At 35.5% G+C, this 14,736-nt stretch overlaps 1 protein-coding gene across 3 annotated transcripts in view; it reads right to left on the bottom strand.

The window, feature by feature from the left end:
* HHIP (hedgehog interacting protein) overlaps nucleotides 1–14,736 on the bottom strand; it is a 137,217-nt gene that overhangs the window by 29,791 nt on the left and 92,690 nt on the right. For all 3 annotated transcript variants that reach the window (XM_051963768.1, XM_051963769.1, XM_051963767.1), the window contains exons 8-11: nucleotides 10,774–10,895; nucleotides 8,896–9,019; nucleotides 7,573–7,703; nucleotides 6,181–6,262 (exon numbers count right to left, since the gene is read on the bottom strand). In XM_051963768.1, coding sequence (XP_051819728.1) covers nucleotides 6,181–6,262; nucleotides 7,573–7,703; nucleotides 8,896–9,019; nucleotides 10,774–10,895 — 459 coding nt within the window. The remainder of the gene's footprint in view (nucleotides 1–6,180; nucleotides 6,263–7,572; nucleotides 7,704–8,895; nucleotides 9,020–10,773; nucleotides 10,896–14,736) is intronic.

Below are 14,736 nucleotides of genomic sequence, written 5' to 3'. Positions count from 1 at the left end.
TTACTCTATCTCTTGGGGAATTCTGGCTGACTTTGGCATTATAAACAAAATTAAACAGCTCAATTTTAAGTCTAGAATTTTCTAGCCAAACATTTAGCCAGTATGTAGGGAAACTCTCCTATCCCTTATCAAGGATTCACTTAACCTTAATCATTTGTAGTCACAGACCTAAAAAATGGTCCATATAGCCTAATGTTTGGGAGTTGGGATTCTTACTTTTCCCAAGAACTTAAATGCTGCTTGAGATTTAATTTCTCCCTCTTTTCTTTCTTGCATGCATAAAATATGAGGAACAGCCTTATTAATCATTTAAAATCAGCATTTTCCTTTGAAGATATAGCTATTAATTTTGTGATGAGGTCAGATTAAAATGAGTATAATGGGAACAAGGGACAGTAGCTAATAGGGCAGTCTTGGAATCTTGGGTATTTGGGTTCTGATTTTTGCTAGCCACGTTAACATAAGCAAGTCATCTAACTCTTAGCTCCTCAAGATAACTGAGACTGCTCTAGTCACAAACACGTCGGTGGAGGGAGTTTCAATTATGTTTGTGACACTGATGAAAAACACAAATTTAGACCAAAAAAATAAAAATAATTCACACCTTATTTTTATCCAGAATTTTAGTCAATCCCCATATAGAAATTACTCTGAAAATACCAGTTACTATAAAAAGCCAACAGGATAGAGATTGGGTAGTGGGAAAATGGCCAGATCTAGGGTAAGAAGAGATTTGGGTAAAAAAATCTCACTTCTAGAACTTCCTCCCTGTGTAATGGTGAACAACTTGCTTTATATATCTGTAAACCTTAGTCTCTTCCTCTGTAAAATGGTGATAGTAATACTTCACACATGATCTATGATTATTAAATAAAATAATGCACAAAAACTACTTTGTGAATTGTAAAGGGCTGCATTTTGCTAATTGTAAAGAAAACTAGTCTGTGAAGTTGAGCTAAAATCAGGAAGACTTGAATTCAAATATAATCTCAGACACTGACTTCACTTAATCTGTTTGCCTCAGTTTCTTCAACCGCGAAGTTCAGATAAAATGATCTACCTTGAAGAGTTGTTGTGAGGATGAAATGAGATATTTGTAAAATGCTTTGAAAACGTTCAAAGCACTATATAACCGCTACCTCTATAAATGTCAGTTCTCATGATTATCCACTAGAAGCCAATTTAAACTAAGACTTTAATGTGGGTAGATTTCTGTGGTAACAAGAGAGGCCGCTGAAAAAACAACCAAGCTTTCTTCAAATTTTGCTAATAATGAATTTCTCTGAGTGTGGGTTTTTTTCTTTCAAGGCAGGAAACCTGCACAAGACAGCGCCGACGATTGGCTAATGTTTCAGGGGTAATGCTGTGCACATGCCGAAGTGTCTGCTTATACAGAACTTCAGCTCCTCAGCAGAGAAATACTACAATAATAAACTTCTGGCCCCAAATCAAAACAGCATGACGTTTCTGACCAATGTTTATGCAAACGAGGGTGCTCTGCCACAAGCCAGGGAAGTTTTAATTGATGCCTTTGCCTAAGTACAAGGACAGTGTCTTTCGGACTCTGGTTACTCCCTCCTGAAACCAAACACACAACTTAACCCTGGCCCCACATATGAAATAACTCACCAGCAGCAGCAATCTAATGGGAAGGCAGGCCTTTCAGGTATGTCACTCGGAGACCACCCTACTAGCGGAGCCCAAAGCACAAGAAACCAAGGTCACACTGGTAATTAGATACTAATAATGGATTTAAGGTGTAAAATTCACTTGGACTCACACACCAACAGACTAAACAACCCAGATGAAGAGCACAAGATCTCTTTTTCCCCTTTGGGGTGGGAGAATATTACACGAATACCTGGGAACAGGCAGCACATAGGACCTGGTTTCCTAAAAGGGAGCAGGGACATCCAGAGAGAAAGCAACTGAAGTTGATCTAAGCACAATCTTTGGAAATCACAAAGAATAACAGAAATTTACATCTCGAAGTAATGGATATCTTACTACTAATTTATTCTGCATTAATCATTTCCTCAACTGGAACAAGTCATCCAAGAGCTGGTTTTTCAATTCTATCAAATGATACGCTGCTATTCCCCTCAAAAGGGGGAAAACAAGGGACTTACTTTTCTGCTGTGGGAGGGAAGCTGAATGTACAGTGACTGACAAATTAAGAATGCCAGCAAATGATAGATGAGTGATATTACAGATGTATTGGTTCTATTAAAAGTGGACTAATCAGGACCAATTATTCTCATTAGCAGCAGCTGAGAACTTCCTGGCAAGCTGAGCTCTCTGAAGCTCTTTTCTTTAGAAAAGATGGTAGGGATTCAATATGCTGACTTCTTTCTCTACCAGATCTTTCTCAACTCCCCTCTTCCTCTTCCTAGTTGCTAAAGCTGTCTCGCTCTGATTGTATTTATTTTGCATCCATTTTCAATTTACTTATCAATATACATGTTATTTATGCTAGTGCAGAATAGGGATTTCTTAAGATAGGAAATGTTTCCTTTTTTATCTTTATATTTCTTGTGTCTAGTTCAGTATATGGCACATGCTTGCTAAATGCTATTTGAATGAATGAATGAATCAATGAATAAAAAAGGAAGAGGAATGCCCATTTCGTTAGTTGGGAGACATCTTAAAGTATTTGCCACTTAGTTCTCTTGAGCAATTATCCAGAATAGAGAAACTAGTCAATATTTCTATGAGATTTTTTTCAGTTTCTAATCCTTTATTGTCATATGAAGGATCCTGAAATCAGGATAGGAAAAATGAGGATTCCTTTCCCATTTAGCTGAAAAGCTTATACAGAAGAGATGATGCAGAAAGCAGAATTGATATGTTCTAGCTAAAGGCTGTCAATCACCTGGGGCCCAACAACAGATGGTTAACTTGGGTTTTGTGCTTAAGTTGCTACTGGTAGTTCAGTGTTATGGGCTATTGCTTTAACAGAATGGCTGTTGTTGTGATCGGAATACCAAGGTTCTCTAGGAGCAAGGTCAGGAGTAATGAAGCCCAGAATGAACTAGTGAGGAATTCTAAGGACAATAAAGAAGGGTTTTGAGTTGAGGTTATTTGTGTTAGATTCAAGACAAGGATTCCAGAAAGGATAGGATTGCTGTTCTTGAATGATTCAAATGGACAAAGGTGAGAAGGGTGAACTATTTGAGCCTTTCCCCCCCTATTATTTCTTTGAGGAAAAACAATATTTGGACTGGAAAAATAGGACAAAAATGTTTAGAAGGGTGTGGAAACCTGCAGGGAAGTGAGGAGACTACCCTTCTTGTTTTTCAGTCATTTTTCAGTCATGTCTGACTCTTTGTGACACCATTTGGGGTTTTCTTGGCAAATTCACTGGTGTGTCTTCTCATTTCCTTCTCCAGTTCATTTTACAGATGAGGAAACTGAGGCAAGCAGAATTCATTGACTTGCCAAGGGCCACCCAGCTAGTTTCTGAGGCCAGATTTGAACTCAGGTGAAACAATTTTAAAGTTCTGCTCTTGAATTAAATACCCCCCACAAATACAATATGGACTAATTGGTATTCCTAGATAACAATTTATCTGAAAAGGGTTTGGGGGTTACACTGGGCTACAGATCAACATAAGTCAGTAGTATGGAAGCCAAGAAAGGAAGTATCTGGAACTGTACTACACAGTGTCCAAAATGAAGGAAGAAAGAGATACATTTTAATCTGCGCTAGTCAGTCCATATCCAGACTACTGGGGCCAGTTTGGAGAACCATATTTTAGGGAAGATTTAGATAAGTTGGAGAACATCTAGAGAATAGCAATCAGGATGGTAAAAGCCTACTTTCCTGTGAGGACTCGTTCAAGGAAATGGGGATAACTTGCCTAGAAAGAAGGCATATTTCATGTGACAGCCTTTTAAATAGTTGAAGGATAGCTATGTTTATTTAAAGGGCTGTCACATGAAATAGAGATTGTTCTATTTATCTCCAACGTATAGATCTGGGGGCAATGGAAGTGGCTGAAGTAAAAAATATTGATGTAAAGGGGAGGCAGAAAATCCCTATTGATTAGATCCATCCCATGATGCAATGGGCTGTCCTGGGAGGTGACCGGTTCCTTCTGAAGTAGAAGTTGGATAATGACTTGGAGGGGATATTGTGAGAGAAATTCATTTTGGATAGGAATTGGAGTGAATAGTCTCTGAGGTCCCTTATAGCTCTTTGTTTTATGATTAAGGATTCTTAGCACATCAAAAGGCTCTAAGAAATGCCTAATTCATTTTCCTTGGGATCAAAGAGAAAACAGGCAATGGATCTATCATTTAATAAGTTTGGATAGTTAATCATGTGAAAGACAGGATATCAGAGTGGATGGAGGTGATCTTGGATTTGGTTAAATTTGGATTCCAATCCCACCCCTGTCGATATACTGGCAGTTTCGACACTTGAAAACCGACAACTTTTGAGTGAACTAGTGAGATCAATTCTCTAAGACTTATGTCCCATGTACCAATTTGCATTTGTAAAGAAATTTTTTCATTAGCAGTTCCCTATACCAATATAATCACAAGACTAGCTTTAAAAAAAAGAAACAAAATAATTACTCTTGGCTGATGTTCTATCTTATAACTCACTTTGCATATATAGTATACTGTATACGATCAGTGTTTAAGCATATAGTCTTAGTAGTTTTGTAAAGTTTGGATTTGGTCCATTAAATTAACCAATAACTAATAGTTATTTGACTGACTTTTAATTTTCCCTGGAAAGTCTTGACTTACTGAAAACAATAACTATACTCACACTTAAGAGATTTAAAAGATTTTAAATCTTCCCTTGCCAGGGGAAATGAGAAAATCCTTCTTTTGTTTTCATTCTAGTTACAGAAACCCACACAAGAGCTTGCAAGAGGTTTTGGGATAAGACTCTAATGTTGAGGTAAGAAAAGTAATTATTCTGATTACTTTTTAAAAAGTGACACTAAGACAGACAAACCTCCTGCTGGTGACTTTTGGGTTTTAGAAAAGCAGGAGGATTATTGGGTACTCTCCAGGAGAAAACAGTACTTTCCAAATAGCTACCTCTGCTCTGTTGTTCAGTGTCCCTTATCACAATTATATCACCCTTCTTTGTAGTTAGATTTTCCATAAACAGAATATCCCGAATGTTTAAATGTTGTTATTAATCCGATCTACTGATTGACTAATAAAATTGTGAGTTTCTTTTAAGGACAGCATGACTACATGGGGTAAAGAAGACCAATCAATCAGTAAGTATTAATAATAAGTGTTTACTTTGTGTCAGGTTCTGTGTTAAGTACTAGGGATATAAAGAAAATGAATGGAAAAAAATCTCTATTCATGAGTTTACATTCTAGTGAGAAAACAAGGACACACACACACACACATACAAACACACACACACACTCACATACATGTATACTGCCCAGTCCTGACTGGTGCAAATAGTGAATCCTCCAAAATGCTTACTTCATTCGAATTTACACTGCTTATTTTCAAGGGTTTGGAACCAACTGCTCTATTTTACATAATCTTAACTTCAAAGAATGCATATTTGAATATATGAGAACACTACAGGGGATTTGTACTAAATGAGATATAGCTGTATATACAAACCAGAGAGAAAGAAAGGGATGATAGAAGGAAGGGAAGAGGGAATAGAAGAGAGATATAGACAGACACAGATATACACATACACACACACACATACACACACAAACAGACAGAATTAGAGGGGGGAGGAGGAAGAGAGTGAGAATGAAAATAAGAGGGAGACAGAGAGAGAAAGATAGGGACAGAGAGATACAGAAAGACAGAGATGAGACAGGCACACACAGAGATAGAGAGACAGAGATATACACAGAGAGACATGGAAAGAGGAAAGAAGGAAAAGAGGGAGGGAGGGAGAGAGGAAGAGAGAGAGATACTGAAAGACAGAGACAAATCAGAAAGAGGTGTAAAGAAAATAAACTCAAAGTTTTTAAATATAAGGCAGTCAGAGAAGGAGGGCAGTAAGTGCTAAGGGGATCAGGAAAAGCATCATGTAGAAATTTGTGAAGATAGACATGTTAACATTGGAAATTACTCACTTTAATTATTTCTCCAGAGATCTGAGTAGACTTAAACAATGACTTAGAAAATGGTGATTTTTGGTGGCTTAATGTTATATACAGAAATGCTTACCTTTTGGGGTCCACAATCTTATAGAGTTTTCCATTGTGAGTCTGGGTCATGCTTTTGCTACTTGATAAAATGTATACTTCACCTATTGAAGAAATAAATGCAATAAGGAAAATAAGCTATTATCAGTTGGTTTCTCATCCCTAATCATAATTAAAAGACATTAAAATTCTTAGTTCAGAGCAGCTAGAAGATTCAGTAGACAGAGCATTAGACCTAGAATCAAGTAGACCCGAGTGTGAATTTGATCTCAGATACCTAATAATTTGGTGATCCTGGAAAGTCAGTGAACCTATGATTTCTTCAGGTTCTTCATCTTTAAAATGGGGGTAAAAGTATCATAATCTTCTAGAGTTATTGTGATGATAAATAAGATGTTTGTAAAGTGCTGTGCAAACCTTGAAGCACTGGAAAGTGGTATAATAATAATAAATTAATGAGTTATTATTAAAGAGCTATAATGTATAAAAACATTATTTTCAGATAGAATTGATTATAGACAATTCATTCCATGAGGACAGATATCTCCCTCTCCACCACTTTCAATATGGATCTGTGATTTCATTGATGTAAGAGTTCCTATTCCTATTCAATTTCTTTACCAATGAAAATCGTCAATTCTTCTTCAATAAAAGTGCATGAACTAAGGATATCATATCTTATTATGACCTATTTTTTTCTTTCATCCCAAACAGACTTCATTGCAAGATGTGAGTAAGAAGAATTTTAAAGAATAAAATGGGGAGGAATATACTGAGTTACAGCTGGGGATTTTACTAATGGGCCAAATACAGTTGTGGGGGTCACAATAGTTCAGAAGACAGTCATTTTCATTGGTTGCAATGTGACATTGTTTGACAGATGGTGAAGAAAGAAGGGTATGGGAGACAGGATGCTAGAGAGGAGACTTTTTACAGAATAATGTCTGCCCTGGTTCTGCAGTTGCTCCATGCAGTACCCATAAGGGCAGGGTATGGGGAAAGGGGAGAGGATTTGTGGTAAAGGATAACAACATTTTGCCCCCACTGGGTGGGGTAATTGGGTAGCAATGTGGGGGAGCTGATTTCTTTTAGCATTTGGCAGGGGCAGGAGCAGGGTCTTCCTGTCCAGAGAGGAAGGTGCAGTAGTAGAAGGGAGACAGGTGAGACACTGGCACATTGGCACAGGGACTTTAAGAGTACCACAAGGTACTGAAAGTGGGAATTGGGAAAGAAGTAGAAGTTTGCATCCTGAGACAAAGCCTTGGCAGGAAAGCAGGTTCATCTTTTCTAGAGGATTCAACATCCCAATAAAATGGTGGGAAATAGTGTCAAAAACTGCTTTTTTTACCATAAGAGTAAATATATCAAACAAGAAGCCAGGTGGTAGCATAATAAGAATCTGTTTGTATAATACCTAATTCATCTTCTCCAAATCCTAAGATGTGACCTGAAAAAAAGCCTCTACAAGAGCCTCCGTTACCGAGACACAGGGGTTTTTCTTGCCACTGTTTGGTTCCTGGGCTCTGCTGAAGAGTTAGGAAATTTCTGCAATGGAAACACACCAAAGGGGTCTGTTATTACTTTTTGCCAAATGACCGTGACATAAACAATAAAAAGAAAATCCTTTATGGAAAGCTTTCGATGTCATTGGATCCTGACTACAGAAGGCAAAACAGAAAACAGTGTTTTTCACATGGTAAATGCTTAGGATAGGTTTGTTGAATTGAATTTAGTGCAATGATCCTTAACTTGTATGGAACTGGGAAATGGCAATGTCAAAGGAAAATAATACTTGGAAGAGAATACTTTGTTTGAAGGAAAGGGGAAGTATGGGGAAAGGTCCTTCATTCAGAACATGATCCTTCCTCTCTAGAGCCACAATCTAGATTGTTTTATTACTCAAAGAGAGGAACAAAGTGCACAGAATTTGGGTCAGGATACCTCTCCAGTTCATTAGTGAATTGGTGTATCAATTCTCCAACACAGCTGAAAATCATTCATCAGGAAAACTAGAGTTCTCAGTTTGAACCTAATGGTTATTTCCTACAATTACCCATGTAATGACTAGATTATTCTAAGAAAATCATTTAAGCATGACTAAATTTAAGTTTGTAACATACCTCTATAAATTGAGAAACTTGTTTATCAAAAGTCCCAGAAATTTAGTAATTATATACCATTAGCAAAGACATAAAAGAATAAAGGCCCCACTTCTCCCAAAATAATTTTTAGTATTCATTTCTTAGAATTGGTAATTTCTTTTTTCAAAGCACAGCTCAGGTACTACCTCCTATGAGAAATCTCTTCTGATGCTCTTCCCATCTTGAAATTACATCATAACTATTTTATCTTGATTTCTCTATGTCTATATTGTATTCTGTTGGTTGAATGGAGGTTTCATTAAGTCAGGGATTGCTTCACTTTTGTTTTTGCATAAATAGTATCTAGCCTAATGTCTTTCACATGGTGAATATTTGCTTATTGCTAGCTGAATGGAATTGGGATGTAACTCTTCCTCCCTCTCTGTCTCTGTCTCTCTCTCTCTCTCCAATTAGAATCTATTACCCAAAATAGAGATAAAAAGAAACAAATTTCTTATGACTTATATGCCCTCCTACCCAACTCTTTGAATTTTAGCATTTTGTTCTCAGGAAAGAGAATATCTTATTTCAAACTTTTTGATCACTAGTCATGGATGTGTTACTAGATAGAATAAATGAATTTTTGGGAAACCTACCCATTCCGGTCTCCAAACACATAACTTCCATAGAGTCTTTCAGACTGGCAACCTCGGTAAACAAATCCACCAACCAGGGGCCCATTACTGAATGGCTTGAATTCTAAGAGTGATGGCTCACTTTCTAGAAAGAAACTATCATAGCATTAGATCAAATGAAATGCAATTTCACTGAAGAAAGATAACATGGAAATTAGCAATAAATTATGTAAAATGTACGTTAATTCTGAAGTAGATACCAGGCCTGCTAAAATAATATAAATTTTTAAATTTCAATAGGGAAGAATGACTTCTCTTGACTAAATTTTACCAAATTCTATGGGAAATCACATGGGTATTATGGTAAGGTTTTAATGAAATCAGAACTGTCATTTCTATGATAGCATTTATTGAAATATAACCATAAAGCCCCTTAGTTTTCTATAATAGTGCTTTTGTGTATGTTTTGGATATTTGACAAAATTTTTGGAAAATGCACAATATTTAAGATCCCTAATAATACTGAAATCTGACTAGATATAATTAGTATTATGATTAATAAGCACGCCTTTATTTTAAAACAACACTAAGCTATCCAAAACACTGTTAATTAATTAACTTTCTAATTTAAAACAGCTGTTAAAACTTTTTGGCTTTACATATAGATCTGAATTTCCTAGTGGAGTTTCTATGTCACTGTTGTCATCATCATCATCATGGCGCCACGATTATAAACATATGAGTGCTAAATGTCATATGTGGGGTCGGAGAGGTTGGAACTAGAAAGTCGCCTAGGGACCAATTGGTTCAACAAACCCTCTCTTTTGACAAATAAGGAAACAGGAGCCCAGTTACTTTTTCTGTGTCACTGGAAATGAGCCAAAAAACAAATGATCAATCTGAATATCAATTCTTGCCATTTTCATTTTTGACCCATTACCAGAAGATATATTTCAAATAAATGTTATTCTAATACAGTAATAACACCTGTGTAAAAACCTTCCTTGCAAAATAGGATGAATGACTTTTCTATCAGATTAGCTCCATGACATTTATAAATGAGGAAAGAATAACACACATATTTAAAAGTAGACAATTATAATGACCCAGTCAATTTTTGGTAAAAGGTTTCAGATGGACTTCTTAATACTATGATGGAACTCAGGTGAATGCTAGATAATATAAATGGTTACATTGCTTCAAAACTAACAAAGTTATCACACTTAGAAAAAATAATACAAAGTTTATAATTGGGCTTTCAATTGGGCTCATCCAAACATACAGTTTTAAATGTAACGCTACTCTTGTAGTAAAAATTGCACTGATTCTCAGAATCAAATGCATTTCTTAAAAGATCCTAATGTCTTGGCTTAAGCAACTTATTGACCATAAATATGATTTGCTAAAAGAATTACATTTAAATCGCGATCCAGATTGATACATCTACTAATTTTTTCCATATTTGCTGAGACTTGCACATCGAATATTAAAGGTTTATTTACATGACATTTTTCTTATTATTATGTTCCCTTGATATAAAATGTCAAAACAAATCTTTCTATCATAAAATACGTAGATAAAAAATGAGTAGGCTTGATTTTACTGATGGGCAAGTTCTAAACTGCTAACTTTTTGAAGGTCCATTAAGTCTTTTGGGTCTATAGAGCACCATTTATTGCATGGAAAAGGTAATTAACTAAATTAAACCCTTAGGGCCTATGAGGTGCATTGAACCTTTAAAAAATAGGAAAAATGTACTCTCTAACCACTGGTAGCTAATTAGGGTTTCTATTGTCAAGCTTTGCCATGTGCTTATTGAGCAGAATTTCCTTTTTATTTTAATTCCATATCTTCAATTCATTGAAAAAGAACAGATTCTTTAAGTTATACTGAACTTACCATAGTCTTTCCCTTTTATAATCTGTAGGATTCTTGCTGATGACCTATTCTTTCCATTTGAATCTGAGCAAAGTATTGTTAAGTTGATATTCACATCTGTGGGATGTCGATCCACTGCACATCTGTATGTTAAAGAGATAATGAATTTATCTATTGGTTTCTTATGCCCATAATGGAGATTCTGAGCTAAGATTATTCAATCACCAAAAACCCAGTAGTCAAACCCTTTTCTCCAGGAAAAGATGTAGATGTGCATATTTAACTTGATGGACCCAAAAGATTTTTGGAGAGGGAAATTCCTTCTTTTTTCTTGGTTACCTGCTATAATATAGTGAAACAGGGGAAATATAGTTGGCTAGAGCTATTGGCCCAGTAAGAAGGCCTTGGTGCCAGTCTTATGATCATTATACTCCTGTGACTCTACCTTCCTCTCTATGCTTCTATTTCTTTATCCACACAAATGGAATAACAGTACTTACATTATCTTCTTCACAGGAGTGTTGTAAGGACAATATTTTAGAAAGTTTAAAGTACTACATGTGTGTTTCATTCAAATCCAATCAGCATTTATTAAATATTTTTATATGATTATATGGATATAACCTATGGCAGATTGCTTGCTGTATTAGGGAGGTAATGGAGGGAAGGAGAAAAATATCTGGAACTCAAAATTTCACAAAAATGAATGTTGAAAATTATCTTTACATGTATTTGGAAAAATAAAGTACTATTGAAAAAAATTGGAAAAATTTGTTATATGTAAGACACTATGCTACATACTAGGGATCCAAACCCAAAAATAACGACAACAAAAAAATCAACTCTGAAAACAGTGCCAGCCCTCAGATACATTTCACTAGCAGAAAGAGTTCATATTTTAATTTCTATTTCTATTTTATTATATTATGTTTATATTTAATTATATTTAGTTTATATTTCACATACAATACAATTTATGACCTAATTTTTTTCCTTTTTTTCACTTTGATCTCTGTGCATGTATGTGTGTACATATGTGTGGTTTTCCATTTTTTCTTTCATGCACATTATCTTTTATGTTATTTCAGTGATGTTATCCTCAATGGAAAGATGCTAATTAGTTTTCAGTTTTGTCTTTCTCTACTTTAAGCAGACAATATGTTTGTAGTACTAGTGAAATCTTAATTTGCTGGTTTGATGAGTCAATGAGTCTCATCTTTTCAACACAAAGTGAAGACTCAGTTACTCAATCATCACAATCTGAATTTTCTGTTTTTTTTTTTTTTTTTGCTTCCACAATGTGCCTAGGGAATAAAATAATTGGTGAATCTCAAGTTTCAATCCAGAAGGAAATGCCACGTCTTCCTTTGCCTCACAGTTTATGGAGTGTAAATTGGAATCTAAAGTGGTAGCCATTATCTTATTCCAACAGCATGGAGGAGAATCTGAACTTGGTTGCTTTGGGTGCAGACAAATATGAACTGTTTTGTCCCCCAGGATTCAACAGCTTTTCCCCGAGCAAGGTCTAGATTCTTGGAAAGTTTCTTAGATGAGCTTCTTAGCATTTCAGATAAAGAAAATGAGCAACAGCTCATACTTAGAGGACCTTAAAGGTCTAAAAAGTGCTTTACACACATTTTCCCATTTAATTTTCACCACAACTATGTAATGTTATGATTATTTTTCCCATTTTGTGAAAATATTTAAGTCTAAAGAAATTCAATAATTTGCCCTAGGTCTCATACCTAGTAAATGTCAGAGGAGAGATTCGAATGGAGGTCTTGGTGGGGAGGAGGAGGTTCCAAGTCCAATATCCCACTCTTTCCCCCACATGATTCTTCTTACTAAATTTGGCCATGATGACTCCTTCTTTGTGCCAACTACTCTTAGTCATAGTGTCCTCTGGGTGAGTGGTGTTGAGAATTTTCTTAAGGAAATGGATTTATGTGACTATTTGGGGTAGGGGGAGAGGTGGAAGTGAGAGAATTGGAGGAAAATATTTTTTCTTCCACTTTTATACAAATGATGTATAAATCCAGATGATAGCACACTTCTCATACAAGGCTATTTTTTTCCAAGCTAACATGTATCTTCATTTTACTTGTTTTACTACCCGGGGACCAGGATCTAACCATCATGCTAGATTGCTTCTTGAACATGAGCTATTTTGTTGAAAAGGAAGTGAGTCACTGACTTTTTCTTTCTTGATCAGGAGGTAATAGAGGTCAATAATGGATGATGGGATGTAATTTTTAGGAATCATTAACATTTCAGATGGTGGTCATTAAGTAGATATGTAAATAACTAGTGGGGGACTGCCAAAATAGCCATGGCTTTGGAGTCAGAAGAACTGAGTTCAAATCCTCAATTGATCATTTACTATCTATGTGAACTTTGGAAAGTCACAGCCTCTCTGGAACTCAGTGTCTTCTTCATTTCTTTTTCAGACATTGGTATCTTCAACTATAAAACAGTTTTGTAAAGATAACCTTTCAGGTATCTTCTCATTTTAAATCTATGATGCTCTGATTCTAATAGTTTTATTAATTTTTACTTTTTTAATTTTTTAAAATTAATATTGTCAAATACCTCCTTCTCTGCAGACAACTAACTTTTTTGCTCTTCTGGATTGGACTTATGATTTCATTGGTTTAAGACGATCTCAAGGAGGAATTTCTGTTTTCATTGAAGAGCAGCCCTTTTGAAACTTTTATTTTTACAACTTATGGGCTATGAGAGATCAAGCGACTGACATAAGGCTAAACAGCTGGTTTGTGGCAAAAGCTTCTTTTTTTTTCTTTTCCTGACTCTGACAGTATTCAGTATACTACCCTATCTTACAAGCAGAAAACAAGTTGATTAAACATTTATCAAGTGAATCGTCTAAGCCATTCTCTAGAAACTAAATCCTAAAAATACTAAGCAATTCTACATGACACCATTTTCCTTTCTTCATTGTTCAACATAATGTAGGCAATACTTTACCTTATATTTTCTAGTATTTGCATTTTTCATTGGGGGAAAAATATCACCTTCAATTTTAACACGAGTCTTTTAAAAATGATATCACACCTCTCTATAGGAATTTCAGATACAAGAAAATGAATCAAATGATTTCTTTTTCTCAGAAAATCTTCATGTTGACCTTTCATGGTTATTAAAGTAGTCCAATGATGCTGTAGCCTAAGAAATACAGCTTTTAACAATTATTTTCTTTCCTCTGGCTAAAGCCATTTAAATGATTACAGATCTCATGGATAGGTTCTATAATAATCTATGGCATCATGGAATCAAGACAATACCTATGTTAACAGAAGGCATTGCCATTTAGGGAATCTTTCTTCGATTTAGATTCTGCACTGGCCATCTGGAATGATTCCTTCAGCAAGCATGTCTCCCCATCCAATGATTCACTTGATATTAGTAATTAGAGGGACATTGAACAAAATGCTCCATTGGTATTCATGAAATGTCAAGAGAATTAGACCCTCTTTATGGAAGATTTATATGACTAAGTGAATAATAGCCTCATAGGAAAGGATGCATTGATTGATTACCATCTACACCATTGGAAATTTCCACATTTGTGATGTAACAGACATATTCAATTGTCAAGGGACATTTTCTAGAAGAATATAGATGTTTCTTAACATAATAACAATATTTTACTATTATGAATCCCTCAACCCTTTTAATGCTTGATGGGTTGCTGTAATTTGAAAATTGGTTTCTTTTTATTGAAATTTTAGGTCTCTTTCAAAAAATTAACTTAAGAGGAAGAACCATGAAATTAGGACCTTTGCTTCTGGATTGGCTAGTGAGCTGCCTCAAATCTGACTGGAGGAATGAGGGATAGGATCTGGACCTGTGATTGCATTGGTATAGGGAACTAAACCATTGGTTAACAAGGGAGAGGGGCATATACAAATTGGGATTTGAGCCAAATGTAATGGAGAAGAGAAATCCCATTTTCTCAGTGGTACC

This window comes from Antechinus flavipes, chromosome 6 (genome assembly GCF_016432865.1).
Source record: "Antechinus flavipes isolate AdamAnt ecotype Samford, QLD, Australia chromosome 6, AdamAnt_v2, whole genome shotgun sequence".
NCBI classification, from domain to species: Eukaryota; Metazoa; Chordata; class Mammalia; order Dasyuromorphia; family Dasyuridae; genus Antechinus; species Antechinus flavipes.
The sequence above is the reverse complement of the archived record's forward strand: the minus strand, read 5'-3'. Positions and strand labels throughout refer to the sequence as shown.